We start from the raw sequence: 16973 nt of genomic DNA on the forward strand, positions 1-16973 counted from the left end.
CTGTTGACATCAATTAAAGTTCATTTGTTCAATAAATATAGGTACTTTCAACCCATTTTTCAAATGTTCTGATGTATATTTGGGTGCTACTTCACCCTTATCAATCACTTTTTGGGGGTTTTTAAGTGATCTGCAAATGAACCTTAAGTGTTCATAAGACTTCATTAACATACCACCACAATAGGAAAATTCTATTCATAACTGAGTAGGATCTAAGCTAATGGGATTTACTCCCAAGTAAGTACATGGATGTGGGTGGTGCTGTGGTCTAAACCACTGAGCCTAGGGTTGGGGTTCGAATCCCCGCGACAGGGTAAGCTCCCATTGCTCAGTCCCAGCTCCTGCCAACCTAGCAGTTTGAAAGCACGTCAAAGTGCAAGTAGATAAATAGGTACTGCTCCAGCGGGAAGGTAAATGGCATTTCCATGCGCTGCTCTGGTTTCACCAGAAGCAGCTTTGTCATGCTAGCCACCTGGCCCAGAAAAACTGTCTGCAGACATGAGCACTGCAACCCCAGAGTCGTTCGCGACTGGACTTAACTGTCATGGGTCATTTACCTTTACCTTTTTAAGTGTGTATAGGATTGCAACCTAAGAGATTTATGTAGACCAGCCCTATATGTTCCAGTCTATGCTCCTAAATTAGTGCAACTGTTTTAAGCTTCAAATTATCATCTCACCAACAAAAACCCCTGTTTTTGAACCACTTATGTTTTCTCTTGGGACTCCTGCATCTTCCAGTGCTCTATATGTGCATTCCAGGAGTAATTTCTGCTGGGGATCCATACGCTCAGCTTCCACATCATTAATTCCAAAAAGCCTGTTGTCAAATGCATTAAACCTACAAAACAGAAGTCAGATAATAACATTGTAAGTAGGAGAAAATAATATGCAACCAACTCATGGCACATTCATTAATAAGACAATCAAATATTTTAACTTCTAGAAAATTATTTCCATTAATCATTTTCAAATAAAAGGCTTTAATAATTTGGTGATTTGTTCTTGGGGAAGGTAGAATGAAAACAGAAGAAAATTTAGAGCCACTACTTAATAGTGGCTTAGGATACTGGACATAAATATTTGTAGAATTGGATCCAAAGTACCATGAGTAGAGGGAGAAAATGTAGGGGTGCTGTTCTGAACCTTTATACTAGCAAAAGGCTATATTAAACACATGGTAAATAAAGATACAAGCTTTGAATACAGAGGGGCACTCAAAGGTTTTGAAAAGCGCTAGTGGAAAGTATTGTGCAAGAGTTCTTGCAAATGAAAGGACTTATTTAGAGTTAGGACTACTCTCTTTTGTTGAATCAGAAACAGGCCCTCCACAAAGGGAAGAGTCTTTCTTCTAGCTTTTGGATCCTAGTCATAACGTTTCACATGCCTGAATATTTCAGATTCCACACTAGTTTCAGCTGTTACCAAAACACTGAATAAAATGAAATTCAAATAAACAGATGGTGGGAAAGCCCACATATCCCTGGCAGCCGGCGTGGGAATTCCCCAATGGCCGACCACCTTGCTCAGGCGTTGCTCCCCAGGGATAGGAGCTTGCTGCGACTGGCTTCAAAGCCACCCACCCTATGACTGGTTAAGCAGCCATTAGGATCAAGGCCTATCTAGTCCAGCATCCTATTTGCAATATTGGGCAGACAGATGTTTCTGAAAAGCTCATGAGCAGGGTAGGAAGGCAAAAGTCCTCTTCTGCTACCTCACAAACAGTATTCAAGTGTTCACTGCTTATATGCAGTTATTCTCAAAATTGGATGATAACTTATGGACATTGTTTTATATATAAAACAAGTAGATGCAGCAAAACAAGTTGATAGCCCAGTTCAAATGGACGCTTTAATTGCCAAAAAATGAGATAAAATGGGATTTGCCATATGATTAAGGGAAATACAATAAAAACCTCCATGAGTAAATAGGCTATATAAAAAATATTCTGGTTAAGATGTTCAAGAAACAATTGCACATCTATTAAAATACAAACTGAAACAGTTTAAATTTGTGGATTAAAAACAAAACAAAAAACCCATAGCTGTTCCATTTAGTTATCCTGAGTAATAGTCATTGATGGACAAATTTCTATGATCCAATTCTTTTTCAAAGCTACTTTTAAGCCAGTGTCCACCATCTGACGCACCCACATGCTGTAGCCACAGATTCTGAAAATAATTTACACACTGTGTAAGTTAGATTAAGAAACGATTTGCAGTAAATTCTATTTCCAAATAAACTGACTTAAATAGTTATGTAGTTCAGGCTGCAATCCTATACCCAGGTAACCTGGGAGCAAAGCCCATTGAACTCTTCAGGAATTGTACCATCCATGGGACAATCATATTAAGCTAAAACAAAACTGCTTCAAGCCTATAGCACCAAAACCATTTTTGCTTCCTATGAAAAAATGATTGGTATCACACATAGAAAAGTGTCTTTGAAATGCATTATCTATTTTCTTTAACATACACCAAATGTGTACGTTTAGGCAAATTAAAGGTAAAGGTACCCCTGCCCGTATGGGCCAGTCTTGACAGACTCTAGGGTTGTGCGCTCATCTCACTCTAGAGGCCGGGAGCCAGCACTGTCCGCAGACACTTCCGGGTCACATGGCCAGCATGACGAAGCTGCTCCGGCGAACCGGCACCAGAGCAGCACACGGAACGCCGTTTACCTTCCCGCTGGTAAGCGGTCCCTATTTATCTACTTGCACCCGGGGGTGCTTTCGAACTGCTAGGTTGGCAGGCGCTGGAACCGAGCAACGGGAGCGCACCCCACCGCAGGGATTCGAACCGCCGACCATGCGATCGGCAAGTCCTAGGCGTTGAGGTTTTACCCACAGCGCCACCCGCATCCCTTAGGCAAATTACTTTACAATAAAAAATATTAAAAACAGTTTAGTGTTCTGCTTCCTTGGAGCTGATTCACAGTTTATTTTCCACCATCGTGTGATTAAGCGTTAACACTTACTCTTCGGTAAAAGCGGCATGTCTTGTGCTCGTCTTTCCTGGTTTGTGACTGTCTGGATCATACCAACTTTTGGTTTCAAATCTTTCTGGAGGTATTTCTACAACACAGTTTCTGCCTTCTACTAGAACTCGCCAGAAATTATCAATTCCTTCACCTGTTGAAAATATATTATTTTAGATAGCTGGAATTTACTTCCCAATAGTTTATTTATTAAAATAGAAACTTAAATTCTATTGGTGTGATTCGTTTGACAGAAACTACAATGGAACCTTGGTTGTCGAACGTAATCCGTTCTGGAAGACTGTTCGACTTCCAAAACGTTCGACAACCAATGGGCGATCGGCAAAGTCCATTGAGAAAATGGAGAATTGCACCTCAGAAGCCGTTCGACTTTTGAGGCGCATTCGAAAACAGAAGCATTCACTTCCGGGTTTTTGGCGTTCGGCTTCCAAATGGTTTGGCTTCCGAGATGCTCAAAAACCAAAGTTCCATTGTATAAGACAATTAAAAAATTCTAAGTAACTCAACATGATAGCTCACCCAGTAGAGCATGAGACTCTTAATCTTAGGGTCATGGCTTTGAGCCCCATGTTTGGCAAAATGATTCCTGCATTGCAGGGGGTTAAACTAGATGACCCTCTTTGCCCCTTCCAGTTCTATGATATTATGATTCTATGTTATTTTATCATAGAACTGTCTATCAGAAGTGTGCATCCGTGATTCAGCCTTACCACGTGAGCCGATACTGATTATGATCATTAAAAGGCAGCTATATGAATGCTAGTGTATCATTGCACTAGAAGTATGTTAGTTCTAATATAAAGATCTCTGGTAGCACTCACTACACATTGACTTAAACTTAATATGTAATTTAAAGGAGCAGTGCTCACCTCCAGGAAAATTGCATCCGATCCCCACAATGGCAATTTCATCCTCAGTGTCCATCAGTTTTTTTACTTTTATTCTGAAAAGTATAAAATAATTAGTTCAATGAATCCACATCTAAAATTAAAATATGTTTCCCCAACAGGGTGAGCGCTGCATTGCAGGGGGTTGGACTAGATGACCCTTGGGTGCCTTCCAACTTTACAATGATATGATTCTATGATTTCTGTGTGGTCATTTGGGGATAATCCTAAGGGAACATAATGGCAATGACCAATCATTATTGGTCTCATCTTATATAGTCTTCTTGTTGTTCATCTGAATCTTGGCATTTCTCCCTTTCTTTGGCATGTTACAACACTCATTGTTTGTAACTAGTGTAGTACAGCCAGTCTTTATGCTTCTTTGCCATTCACTTGGCCAGAACATGCACATACCATTAGCTTTTTGATCAACACAGTTCATTATTAGTTCATCAACAGCATCTATTTTGTGGTGGTGGTCTTCAACCATTTTTGGTCCATTCAAAACATATCATTCATTACATTATGAGCCATCAAACCTCGGAAATACACTTTTTAAAAAAGGTTTCCACAATTTTAGCCACTAGTGTATATAAGGCTAAGTGGAATTATTACTGTTTTTGTAGCAGCAAAACAGCAGATAGCCTCTTCTACTGCAACCTCTATGGCCACATTTTGTAAAAAAAGAACTCAAACAACATTTGGTGCAAATTGCATGCCACATCCAGCACAACCAGGCTTCTATAAGGTATGAGGTATGGAAAGAACAGAATAGAGGAAGCTGTGCTGCTATTAGAATACAAAGGATTTCAAAATTTTACCCAGCGTGCCCACAGCAAATAAACTATTTGGGTCCCAGATACTTGTAAACTGCAAACAATAAAATAAAAATGTAAAAAAAAATTGAAGGAACAGACTTATGTAAAGTAAACATGCACAACAATCAAAGTCATCAATACATACAAGAGTAGGCTATTCAGACTCACCTCCAGTTGTTTTAATGTACACAGCTTTTTGAAGTTTGCTGGTAAAATCTTCTGTGCTGTGTATACATTGAAGTTCGCTAAGAAGCTATAACCGTAGTGGGGGCAAGTCCTCATATACTAAGGTTCTGTAAGTGCTAGAACTGCTGAGACTTCCTTGCATCTTTCATTTATAAAGGTTTCGAGTTGGCTAGCTCATCATTTTTTCATGGTCACCTTTCCATTACATCATGCTTGGGAAGTTCCCACGGAGTGCAACTTTCAGATTTTGCTTTCCAATTGAATACAGACTTCTGCTTCTCCAAAAAAAAATTATGCTTTGTCATCTGACCAAAAAAAATTCTTTTTCCCACGTAGCATTTTTGCATTGATGAATTCTTAGCTGTAAGTCCAATGTGCTATGTACATACAGCATAATACATACTATCTTTCTCTCGCCATACATTCAGATATTTATGTGTGTGTGTGTGTGTGTGTGTGTGTACACACACATCTACACACACACAATTAGAGCACTTACCTAAGATGAAGTAAATAAAGGTAAAGGGACCCCTGACCATTAGGTCCAGTCGTGGCCGACTCTGGGGTTGCGCACTCATCTCGCTTTACTGGCCGCGGGAGCTGGCGTACAGCTTCTGGGTCATGTGGCCAGCATGACTAAGCCACTTCTGGCGAACCAGAGCAGCACATGGAAATGCCGTTTACCTTCCCACCAGAGCGGTACCTATTTATCTACTTGCACTATGACGTCTTTTCAAACTGCTAGGTTGGCAGGAGCTGGGACTGAACGGGAGCTCACCCCGTTGCGGGGATTTGAACCGCCGACCTTCTGATCGGCAAGTCCTGGGCTCTGTAGTTTAACCCACAGCGCCACCCGCGTCCCTTATAAGATGAAATATTTCACTCAAATAATAAATAGGGCAAAACAGAATAAACTCAGCTTCTGGGAGTCATAGTTTATAATTGCTATGATAATACCTTCTCATGTGATTAACTGCAAAAAGATGTTACAAGTATGAGGCTAAATCATTGTGTCCATTAGGATTTACAGAGTTTAAAGTGAAAATCCAGTAAGCCTTACACCTATATAATATTAAGTGTTTGTCCTAGGACAAAACATTCAGCTGTTTTGGAGTATGTTTGGACAATATATGTAGTTAAGAGAGCTTCTATGATATTAATGTGAATCTTGCTGTTCTGCTCACTAATCTGACTTATTACTGCTCTCCTGGTTTGTTCTGCATATAGGGTTTTTTGTGGCAGTACTCAACATTATGGAGTGCCAACAACTGTTTTGTGGCTGCCTAAATGTCCTTTTGGTTCTGGCACTCACAACACTCTTATCAATATATGAGACTGTAATAACATTTTTTAAAATAAAAAAATGGATTGCCTACATATATTAACAACCAAGGGCACAAAAATAGCAGATGGATAATTGGTATAACATATCCAAGCAGGTTTCCTACACAGCTTCTTGATCACTCACATTTGGAAGATTTCATCTTGGGGTATTTGCCTTATAAGCAGCTTTCTGCATGCAGTGCAACTATTTTCTCCTTGTGACAGGCTGTGGTCTTTCTGGTAAGAGTTGGTTGGGGTATTTGGTGGCTAAGTGGGCCTGTCTTGTGGTGAGGGAGAAGGCTTGGACTAGTCAAGTGAGATAGTCTCCTAGTTCTAGTTCTAGTATGATAAAATGCTGTTGTTTAAAGCCATCTTTCCCAACCTGATGCTCTTAAGATGTTTTGGGCTACAACTCCCGTAAACCCCACTGCCATGTTAGCAGTAGGCTGATGGGAGTTGTAGCCTGAAAAATCTGGAAGTAACCAAACAAACCCCTGTGTTGCAAAGAGTATGTCAGCAATGTCTAGGCAACACAATGACCATATATATACGCAATAAACAATCTTTATAGAATTCCTTCAAACCATAACAAGTACTAAATGAAATCTTTAGTCTCAAGTCTCTGACAATCTTTAAATGAAGCGAGGTACCAGACTTTGTACGATGTAAGACAAGCTGTGAAGCTTTGTGTATTCAGCAAATATGATGTCCAAAACTGAACAGTGATTCCGGATATTGACTACTGTTTCATAGAATTTTTCGTCAGTGTGGTGGGAGGATATAGAATAGCTTCATAAACTGAAAATAAAATTTTACAATGACCTGCATGCACTTTACAAAAATTATAAATTATAATACAAGCAGTAATGAAAAAGAGTACATACCCCACCATATTTAGAATGAATGTATGTAAATGAAAATATCAAATGCTGTGGAACAGTGCTCATGTACCACCTGTAGTTGACTTTATATGTTGTTCAAAAAATATTGTTAGTAACAGTGACTACATTATAACATGTAAAACACATGAAGAATAACTGGCCAGTTTATAGGGATTTAGTAGAATATTGATTGTTAGCATATATGGGAACTAGGTGTGAAGACGCAGTTCATTTATATTTATAGCATGAAAGGCATATGATTTTAGTATGTCGAGCTGGGGCAGTCTGTTGCATAATAAGGAAATTTCCGTGGCTACATTTTCCAGCTGATGGGAAGCCAAGGAATGTTTGGAGATTTTGCTCTCCTCTGTGTCCCTACTTGCTTTCTTTAGCACATGAGAGAAAGATAATGCAGCCCCAGTTAAAATATAGATTTATGCATTTACTTAGGTGATTTCTACACCTCTTAATAAGTTTCTGGGTGGTGCTCCTGGATCACTCACATTTGTTCATCATTGTGCTGTAGCCATGATTCTTTGTAGTATTTTAGGGAACCAGGGACATAATGTATGGATCACAAAATCTTACATGCTGAAAAGGCCTTTGATAGTGCTTCATGGGATTTCCTATTGAAAACTTTCAAAGGAATGAGACTAGGAAACAAGATAATTAATGGAATCAAAGCTATATACGCCAATCAGAAAGCAAAATTAATTATAAATAATGAAATTAGGGAAAAGTTCAACATTTAAAAAGGAACAAGACACGGATGCCCTCTGTCATCGCTTTTGTTTATTACTATACAAGAAACTTTATTAACAGCCATAAGGAATGAATCAAAAATAACAGGTATCAATTTAGGAAATGGGTATTACAAGCTTAACGCCTTCGCAGACAATGTCATCATAACCACTGAAAATCCGGCCGAGAGTATACAGGAAACCATTTTAAAAATGAATGAATTTGGGAAAGTCTTGGGGTTCAAACTGAATAAAGAGAAATCCAAATTATTAGTGGAGAATGTGAACAAAAAAGAGCAGAAAGTACTAGAATGATTAACAGGATTAAAAAATAACCAAGTGAACTATTTGGGCGTTTGGATTACAAACAAAAATATAAACTTATACAAATAAATAAAAAAAGATTTGGAGACCTGGGGGAGGCTAAATTTGTCTTGGATGTCAATAATCAAAATGACAATACTTCCAAAGATGTTATTTTTATTTCAAACTATACCAATCATTAATGGGGTTAAATGTTTTAGAGACTGACAGAAATACCTTGCAAAATTTATCTGGCAGGGGGGAAAGCCACGAATAAAATTCAAACTATTAACGAAGACTATGGATAGAGGAGGCTTTGCAGTCCTGGATTTTAAATTATATTACGAAGCGTCAAGTCTTACTTAGATCCAAGATTGGATATTGTTAAAAAAATACGGAAATATTGGACATAGAGGGCTGGGACAATGTCTATGGTTGGCATAGTTATTTAGGACATGATGAAGTTAGGAACCATAGAGGATTCCTAAATCATATAGTGAGGAAAGCCCTGTACGCTGTATAGGAAAGATATCTACCACTACTGGAACTGAAAACCCCATGGTGGCTCTCATCTATTGAAGCAACAGCAATACACACACACACAAACACACGAGGAATAACTGGCCAGTTTATAGGGACTTAGTAGAAGGACAAAACAACTGCCCTAAATTGAAGAAACATGAAGAGTTAAAAAAAGTTAGGAATAACCTGGCTAGAATACCACCAGCTATATGCAGTCCTAGAAAAAGAAAAAAAATGAAAGGATTCAATAACAAAACCTCAAATTTAGAGAAAGAATGATTACAAAATAATAATAAAAACTTTCAAAAATGTATAGGCTACTCTTAAATTGGAATTTAAAAGACGAAGAAATAAAAGATGTAATGAAAAAGTGGGCACAAGACCTAGGTCATCTGATAGAATCAGAAAAATGGGGGAAGCTATGGAAGATAAAATTAAAATTCACGGCATGTCACCAAATTATAGAAAACTTCATGAAAATGCAGCTCATGTGGTATTTAACCCTGGTAAAACTGGCGAAAATCAGCAGAAGCCACAATAACAAATGTTGGAGATGTAAATCACAAATGGCAACCTTCTTTCATGTGTGGTGGTTGTGCCCAGGAATTTAAAAATCTATGAAGAAATGGAAAAACTATTAAAATTCACATTTCCCAGAAAACCAGAAGCATTCCTTCCTGTGATTTTAACCAAGGATATCCCCCAAAAAAGAACGATATTATTTCTATACGTAGTGACGGCAGCTGGGGTACTGGTAGCCATGTACTGTACAGTACTGGAAAAGTGAACAGATCCCTACTAGAGAAGAATGGGAAGTAAAGTTAAGTGAGTACTTGGAACTCGCAAAAATGACCGAATCATTAAGGAATAAACCAATTGATGTAGTTCAAAAGGAGTGGGAATGCTTTAACACTTATCTAATGAGACAAGGTTCAACAAGCAAAATTTGGTTATGCCTAGAATAAATCCGTAAATAGAAAAAATGTTTCCTTATACCAAGATGAGGACAGATGAAGATGAAGGAAATTGACCTCTTCCTCCACGTCCGATTCCTCCAAAAAGAAATTCCACAATACTTCAAAGTTTTAAAATAAGATGTGGAACCGTAGTTAGAGAAATACATAGGTAGAGAAATCCATGATGAAAATCAGTCCCATGTTTCTGCTGAAGTTGGCTCAAATTATTAAATAGGAACTATAATTCTATGTGTGCTTGTTTTTAATAACCATGTTCATTACTTTCTAAGGTGGTATACTTCCATCACACATGGAAAAACCAGCCACTCCAGGTAAAGCTGCAAAAGTAAAAGTAAAGGTAAAAGGTAAAGGTACCCCTGCCCGTACTGGCCAGTCTTGACAGACTCTAGGGTTGTGCGCCCATCTCACTTAAGAGGCCGAGGGCCAGCGTTGTCCAGAGACACTTCCAGGTCGCGTGGCCAGCGTGACAAAGCTGCATCTGGCGAGCCAGCGCACCACATGGAAACGCCATTTACCTTCCCGCCAGTAAGCGGTCCCTATTTATCTACTTGCACCCGGGAGTGCTTTCGAACTGCTAGGTTGGCAGGCGCTGGGACCGAGCAACGGGAGCGCACCCCGCCGCGGGCATTCGAACCGCCGACCTTTTGATCGGCAAGCCCTAGGCGCTGAGGCTTTTACCCACAGCGCCACCCGCGTCCCATGCAAAAGTAAAAGGGAAAACACCAAAAACAAAAGAAGCAAAAGAAGATTATTCAAAATGGTTCATAAAACTAAATCCTCATGAAATCATTGATCTTTGTAAAATAACAACATGCCAACATGCTTTGGTTGGTGATGCACCTCAAAGACACAAGATGAGGAACCTTCATTTTGTAAAGGTTACTAATAACCAAATCAAAAGGGGCATTTTATTATTTTGCAACAAATGTTTAAAATGGAGAAGTAGGATAAAAATATAATACATAGGAAGTGATAAAATCCCATACTGCTGCTATATTAATGAAACAAGCAAGGATCTTTTCTTAGGAAACAAAACAAAATTAGATGTGGCATATTACAAAAGCTTGGATGATTTTGCATGTGACATATTCCCTTTTCTATGCCCCTATGAAGTAAGTTTACCTAATTAGGAAATGAAACAGCACTTTAGACCAGCCTTTCTGAACCTGGTGCCTTCCAGATGTTTGGGACTACAACTCCCATTGAAGGGACAGAATACCCAAATCCTGTCTGTGAAATCACCCCAGGCTTCAATAATCACACCAGGCCTCAAAACTGTCTCAAACTCCTTTTGTCTTCTAAAAATCCAAAACAGCTTTTCTCTGCTCTTCTCTGCTTTTCTCACAAGATGCCGTGGCAAAGCCGTGGCAAAAGGCAAAATGTTACTTTTAAAGGCTAATGAATAGGCTCTGTTCATAGCAGGCCTGGGAAATGAATCTTATCTCATCCTAGTTGCAACTTCTTGGACATGCTTGGACATGCTGAACCACTCTAATTCCCCTTTCCTGGGAAGAGTCCAATATTCCCAAGACAGCTTTCTGTTCATGCACAGAGGAAGTCATGGGCAGGACTCCTGAGGGAGGAGAAAGGGGGAGGGAACTGGAAATGGGTATATATGCTTGTGCACATGACTGTGAACTCGTGCATGCTTTTTGTGAACTTTCACACTTGCTCCTTCTACCAGTTCATGAATGGTAGAAATAAAAACCTTTTTCTCTGAAACTATTCCTTGAGTGTTTCCCAGGCGCAATAAGATGCCACAAAGGGAGATGATTGAGGATTTTAAAAACTGAAGAAAAATAGACTCCAACACTTATGTGAAGTTCCTGACCGTCCCCCATGGCTTAGGAAAAGTAGAACGGTGATTAACCGAAGCCAAAACTGTGCCCAGTATGGCAGCAAGTACAAGTTAGAAAAAGTTTGCCAGTCCCAGGAAAAGAAGAGGAAGGAGGAATAATTAGCCCCCCTCCACCCTATGCAGCAACTGCACCAGGGCTAAATGGGGTTCCCCCTACCCAACCCCCAAAGCAAAGAGACTGAGGAAGAAAGACAAGAGGAAGTTGAGAATAGTGAAATTCAGAAGGAATCAGGTGAAATGGACAAGCAGACAGTATGTGAATTGGCAGAAAGAGAAAGAGCAGAAGATTTTAAAGAGCCGTGTGAGATAGAGCCAGTAAGCAAGCCAAAAGAGTGAGCTGGATGTGGCTTCTTGGTTCTAGAAGCAGCACAATGCAAGCATGTGAATTGGCAGACAGAAAGAAACAGAGCAGAAGGCTTCGAGAGCCGCATAAGACAGAACTGTTAAAAAAGAGAGAGACTATTAAAACCCAGGGATCAAAGAGCCCTAGGATTACAATACTGACCATTGAGGAAATCTGCAAGATACAAGCCCTCGGGGCAGCGGACAATACTGATGTTGCAATTGAGGCAGCTAAAACTCCACTTTGATGGCCCCACCCCACCGAGTGTACGACCCCCTGGAGTCATCCGATGCCCAGGACCACAGACCTCCAAGCACCTTAATCAGAATCCTTCTTTTGAAGAGGACCCAGCCAAAAATAATTAGGGGTTTGTCTTCAAGCAGCCAGCAGCCAAAACGCAATCCCAGAGGGTGTCCACGGGAGGGGCAGGACGCCTAGGGAAGAAACCAGTGCGCCATCTGCAGGCAAGAGGGTCATTGGGAAATGGAATGCCCACAGGCCCCACGCCCGACACACCCCACCCCCACAGGCTGGGAACAATAAGATTTCTCAAAAATGATTTCTTCTCATCTCTGTTCTTGCTCAAAGACTGTTGCAGTGGAAAGCATGTGAACAGACTGTTTCTCATTCACGCAAGTAACGGGACATCAGGTTTTTTTTCCTTGAAGCAGCTTCAGAGCGCTTATCTTTTGGCTGCTATTCCAAGAAGGACACTGCTGCATTCTTGCCAGCCGGCTATCCCATGCCAGCTACTGCTTGGAGCCAATTAGGATTTACAGTCAAGCGACAAAAACCCAGAATGCCAAGGGTTACCCACCCTCTTGCCCCAAGTACTAACCTGGAAAGTGACTTTCTTAAAAAAGCAAGTGAATGCTTTCTGTGAACTTTGTCAAGTTTTTCTTTATAAGGTGCAATTTTACTTTGAAAGGAGCTGCGGCATAGGAATTTGATACTTTGCCAGAAGCAAGGAACACATTGTTACAGACACTGGCAGTCTTTGGCAGATGAACTGAAATTTTGCAACATGTTTTACAGGCCGCAAAAGCTCTGAAAAAATTAGTGTGCAGAGGAACAGACTTAAAACAAAAAATATCAGCTTGCAAAACTAACCCAAGGAACAGAACTGTTAACCCCTTGTGAAGTTTTCCTGCCAAGCATACCCTTTTGAATTCATGTTTGCTAGGCCTATACCTTATGTGCAAATGTTATCTATTGTTACTGGAGATTCCGAGGGCTCTCTTGGACAAATGAAGACACCGACCAGAGCAATTCAGAGCAAAACAGCAGCCAGTAGGCTCGGTCTTTATTTAAGGAAAGACTGTCGCGACAGGACTCCCACCGCCCACGACGTGAAGCAAGATGGAAGCCCCGAACAAAGGATGACCCTAACTTTTATTAGTTGCTAATCCCCCAAACTACACCCCCAGAATTACATCATATTTACATCATGATTACATTAAAATTAGGAGGAGTTGAGGAGGGGCTTCACAGGTAATCCGAGTGTCCTGACACCTGGCCGGAGCCTCCTCTCCCCTCCCCACATGAGTCACCCTTAAGAACAAAGGGGAAGGGGGAAGTTTCCTGCCCCCTGAGGGGAATCCGGTCAGTGTCCTTTGTGAGAGTTTGTGTGGAATACACTAAAAGGTGCAGTTTTATTGTGTCCTTGATAGTCTCCTGTCTGGACCCATCACGATGGCTATCAAGGTAATCACGTTAACCCGGGGAAATCGCTGAGTACGTGACCGCTCGGTCGAAGGATTATGGTTGCCCAGCATCAGACCACCCCCCTTTGATAGTCCTAGCGATATGCAGTAAAATAAAAGTGGTCCGATGAAAATCCGTCGTATGGTTGATTTTTGGTGAATATAAAATGGCGAAAGACTTTGAAGTTCAAACCAGCCCCAAGTTCAGGAAACAATGTAGCAAGGTCTTGATTGGATCAGTCATGGTTGATTGAACTCCGAAACTTGTATCAGTGAGCTGTCAAACAGGGAAACAGCGAATGCCGGCTGCAGTACCAGCGCAGCCACCACCAGGGGCGCTGTTCGGTAATGCTGATTGGTTGAAGCGGCGGTCAATTGACCCAGGGTTCGGTCGCCCGGTCTACTCATGTTAAAGATAGGGCGATGCGGAGCGTTACAGCGGAAAGAAGTCAGGGCAGTGCTTCCTTATTTACGGAAGGCTTTTAAAAGGTGACCCTCTAGAGCAGGGGTCTGCAACCTTTAAGACAAAAAGAGCCACTTGGACCCGTTTCCGAAGAAAAAAAAACTGGGAGCCGCAAAACTCGTCATTATAAAAATAACTTTTTTGACACTTTTTTATTATTTCTTTGTTTGACCCCTCAGAATTACTCCTCTTCATAGAAATAAACGTTAAATTAACAAGTTACCTTTGTGTGTGTGTGTGTTCTTCACTCCCCTTCAAAACAGTGACCAGCGTACATGCCCCCTTTCAATGCAGTGACCAGCGTACATGCCCCTTACAATGTAGCGGGCAGGGGGGAAGGTGATGTTGGGACGGTGCGTGACTAACGCACGCACCGCCCCCATGCGATGTCACAGCCAGTACAGCGCCCGCCACAGTGGGGAGTGTCGGGGTACACAATGCGCCTCCTCCCCTCGCTAGTATCCGCCCCGGGGCCGCGGCAAAGGTGTAAAAGAGCCACATGCGGCTCCGGAGCCGCGGGTTGCAGACCCCTGCTCTAGAGGGACACCTCTAGGGTTGGGGAGGGGAGATGCGTGTATGTGAGAGTGTGGTGCTTGTGTGCTACTCGTGACAATGGAAGGAAAGAAGGGGGGGTGATTTCCGGCGACACTATCCATTTGTTCTGTGCAATCGCTGCCGTCTTTGTTATCTCTTCTCTTAACAGGTGAGCTTTTGCCGAAACGCCTTGTGCCTTGGTCGAGCCTCTGCATCCAGATGAGGACCCAGACGCCCAGACATCGCTCCAGCCTTGCTGGAAGGGACCCAAGATGTCCAACGCCAGACGACCTGACGCCCACCAGACTACAGCCCTGCTAAACGTCACTCCTGGACGCTGGCGTTTTGCACGGCTCAAGAATCCAGCATAGATTGAAAGAGGACATTTTCTTATTTTCTTTTCTTTCCCTTTGCATATACAGTTTTCATAGAAGGTTGCTGGGCCCCTGGATAGCCTTACAACACCCCTGCAGAGGAGGGTATTTGTGTGGGTTGTTCAGTCAGGGAAATTACACCCCAGCCCGCTTCCACCTGACAGAGCTCCACCCAGAGCCTCCAGAACTTAACTAACGCCCCCTTTGAACCACAGCACCGACTTGGTAATGACCCTGTGCACAAATGGAATGAATCATCAGTTACAACCTCAATCATTCCATCACCGTATTACTGGCTGGCTTGGGGTCAATAAATCAAAGAGCACCAGTGTCAAAGAGCGCCAGTGACAATCTGACATGTACGTTCCCAGCCCAAACCGTTACACCTGAGTCCACGCCAGAAACTCTTTCTGGCTTGGTGTGGCCTTCAGAAGGGGAAGGTAGTACACCTCTGGGTCTGAAGTCACACCACCTAGTGATCTCCCCAGGGCGCATGCCTGGGCAGTGTGCATAGGGGCCCTGGACTGCCTAGGTGACAAGAATTAAATAGAATTAAATCTGGAGAATCAGTAAGAGCTATTGCTAATCAACATTTTATATTGATTGTTAGCATATATGGTAACTAGGCAGATGCGGTTCATTTATATTTATAGCATGAAAGGCATATGATTTTAGTATGTCGAGCTGGGGCAGAGTCTGTTGCATAATAAGGAAATTTCCGTGGCTACATTTTCCAGCTGATGGGAAGCCAAGGAATGTTTGGAAATTTTGCTCTCCTCTGTGTCCCTACTTGCTTTCTTTAGCACATGAGAGAAAGATAATGCAGCGCCAGTTAAAATACACATTTATGTATTTACTTAGGTGATTTATATATCTCTCAATAAGTTTCTGGGTGGTGCTCCTGGATCACTCACATTTGTTCATCATTGTGCTGTTTTCATGATTCTTTGCAATATTTTAGGGGAAGCAGGTGGTACATGTAAAATTGTGTGATCCATACATTATGTCTATACATACATGATTCTCATTGAAATTTCGCCAGGACCTGGCGATTTCCCGTTTGTCATCTTTTTAATTACTTGGGCAATATCTTCTATTTCTATGTCGGCATTTAAATATTTATATTCTTCTTCTAATATTGACAGTAAAATATTCTGTAACAAATACTTTTTATTTTGTTTTAATCTTTAAACTCTGTTTTATACAGCTTTTTGTAGTAATTTATAAAACTTTGTTTAATTTTTTCCGGGTCAGTAGTTTCTTCTCCTTGATCTATTATTTTATGATTCTATCTGTTTTTCTTTTATGAACCAAGCCAGCATCCTGCTGGCTTTATTGGCCAATTCAAAATATATTTTCTCTCATCCATTTTATTTTACTTTCTACTTCCTTATTTTAATATGTTGGAAATATGTGATTGTAAGATATATTTTTTTGGCTTACTTTTTCATTTTTGGGGTTTTTGATCAATTTATTTTGTCTCTTATCTGTCTTATTATTTCTTGAATATTATTTTGCTTTCTTTTATTTTTCCATGCCATTTATTTGTTGTATCCTGAAGCCCCTCATATAAACCTTACTTGTGTCCCAAATTACGTTTCAGTGTCCCATATACGTTTCACCCAAAAACCCTTCACTGTGGCATTGAACAGAACTTGCTTGGCAATCACATAATTATAATCATTTCTAGATTCATGAACTCTTGTGAATCTGCAGTTTCTCACCACAGTTTATTCCGAAACTGCTTCATTCAACCTCTGTGAAATCTTCTTAGTGCTAGCTTTAAAGAACAGTGCCTTTTTGGTCTTCTGCAAGCATATATATATATATATATATATATATATATGTGTGTGTGTGTGTGTGTGTGTGTGTGTGTGTGTGTGTGGCACACCCATCATTAATTTTTTTTATCAGAAGGCACTAAATACTATCAAAATAGCAGATGCAGCAGCAAGCAAGTTCCTTAAACAATCAGGTCGTGTGCATAAGAAGTAAAACTGAAAGTAAAATACATTTTTTTTATACTTGGGGTGTGTTCATATTCCTGCAATTAAGTTGTTGTTGT

General features: G+C 40.9%; 2 protein-coding genes across 3 annotated transcripts in view; both read right to left on the minus strand.

Annotated features, from left to right (window-relative positions):
* Positions 1-16973, minus strand: part of LOC310827930 (mycocerosic acid synthase-like) — a 68481-nt gene that overhangs the window by 32807 nt on the left and 18701 nt on the right. The gene's annotated exons all lie outside the window — the stretch shown is intronic.
* The window catches only part of LOC310827927 (phthioceranic/hydroxyphthioceranic acid synthase-like), a 28067-nt gene that overhangs the window by 8110 nt on the left and 2984 nt on the right, over positions 1-16973 (minus strand). Inside the window, exons 1-4 of one of the 2 annotated variants that reach the window (XM_083704493.1) lie at positions 4870-4929; positions 3866-3939; positions 2976-3129; positions 680-840 (exon numbers count right to left, since the gene is read on the minus strand). In XM_083704493.1, coding sequence (XP_083560619.1) covers positions 680-840; positions 2976-3129; positions 3866-3920 — 370 coding nt within the window. In that variant the 5' untranslated portion in view covers positions 3921-3939; positions 4870-4929. Of the gene's footprint in view, positions 1-679; positions 841-2975; positions 3130-3865; positions 3940-4869; positions 4930-16973 lie in introns of those variants that run through there. The other variant, XM_083704492.1, reaches the window with a different exon arrangement.

The sequence above is a fragment of the Podarcis gaigeae genome (genome assembly GCF_964106915.1).
Source record: "Podarcis gaigeae genome assembly, chromosome: 12".
In the NCBI taxonomy this organism is placed as follows: Eukaryota; Metazoa; Chordata; class Lepidosauria; order Squamata; family Lacertidae; genus Podarcis; species Podarcis gaigeae.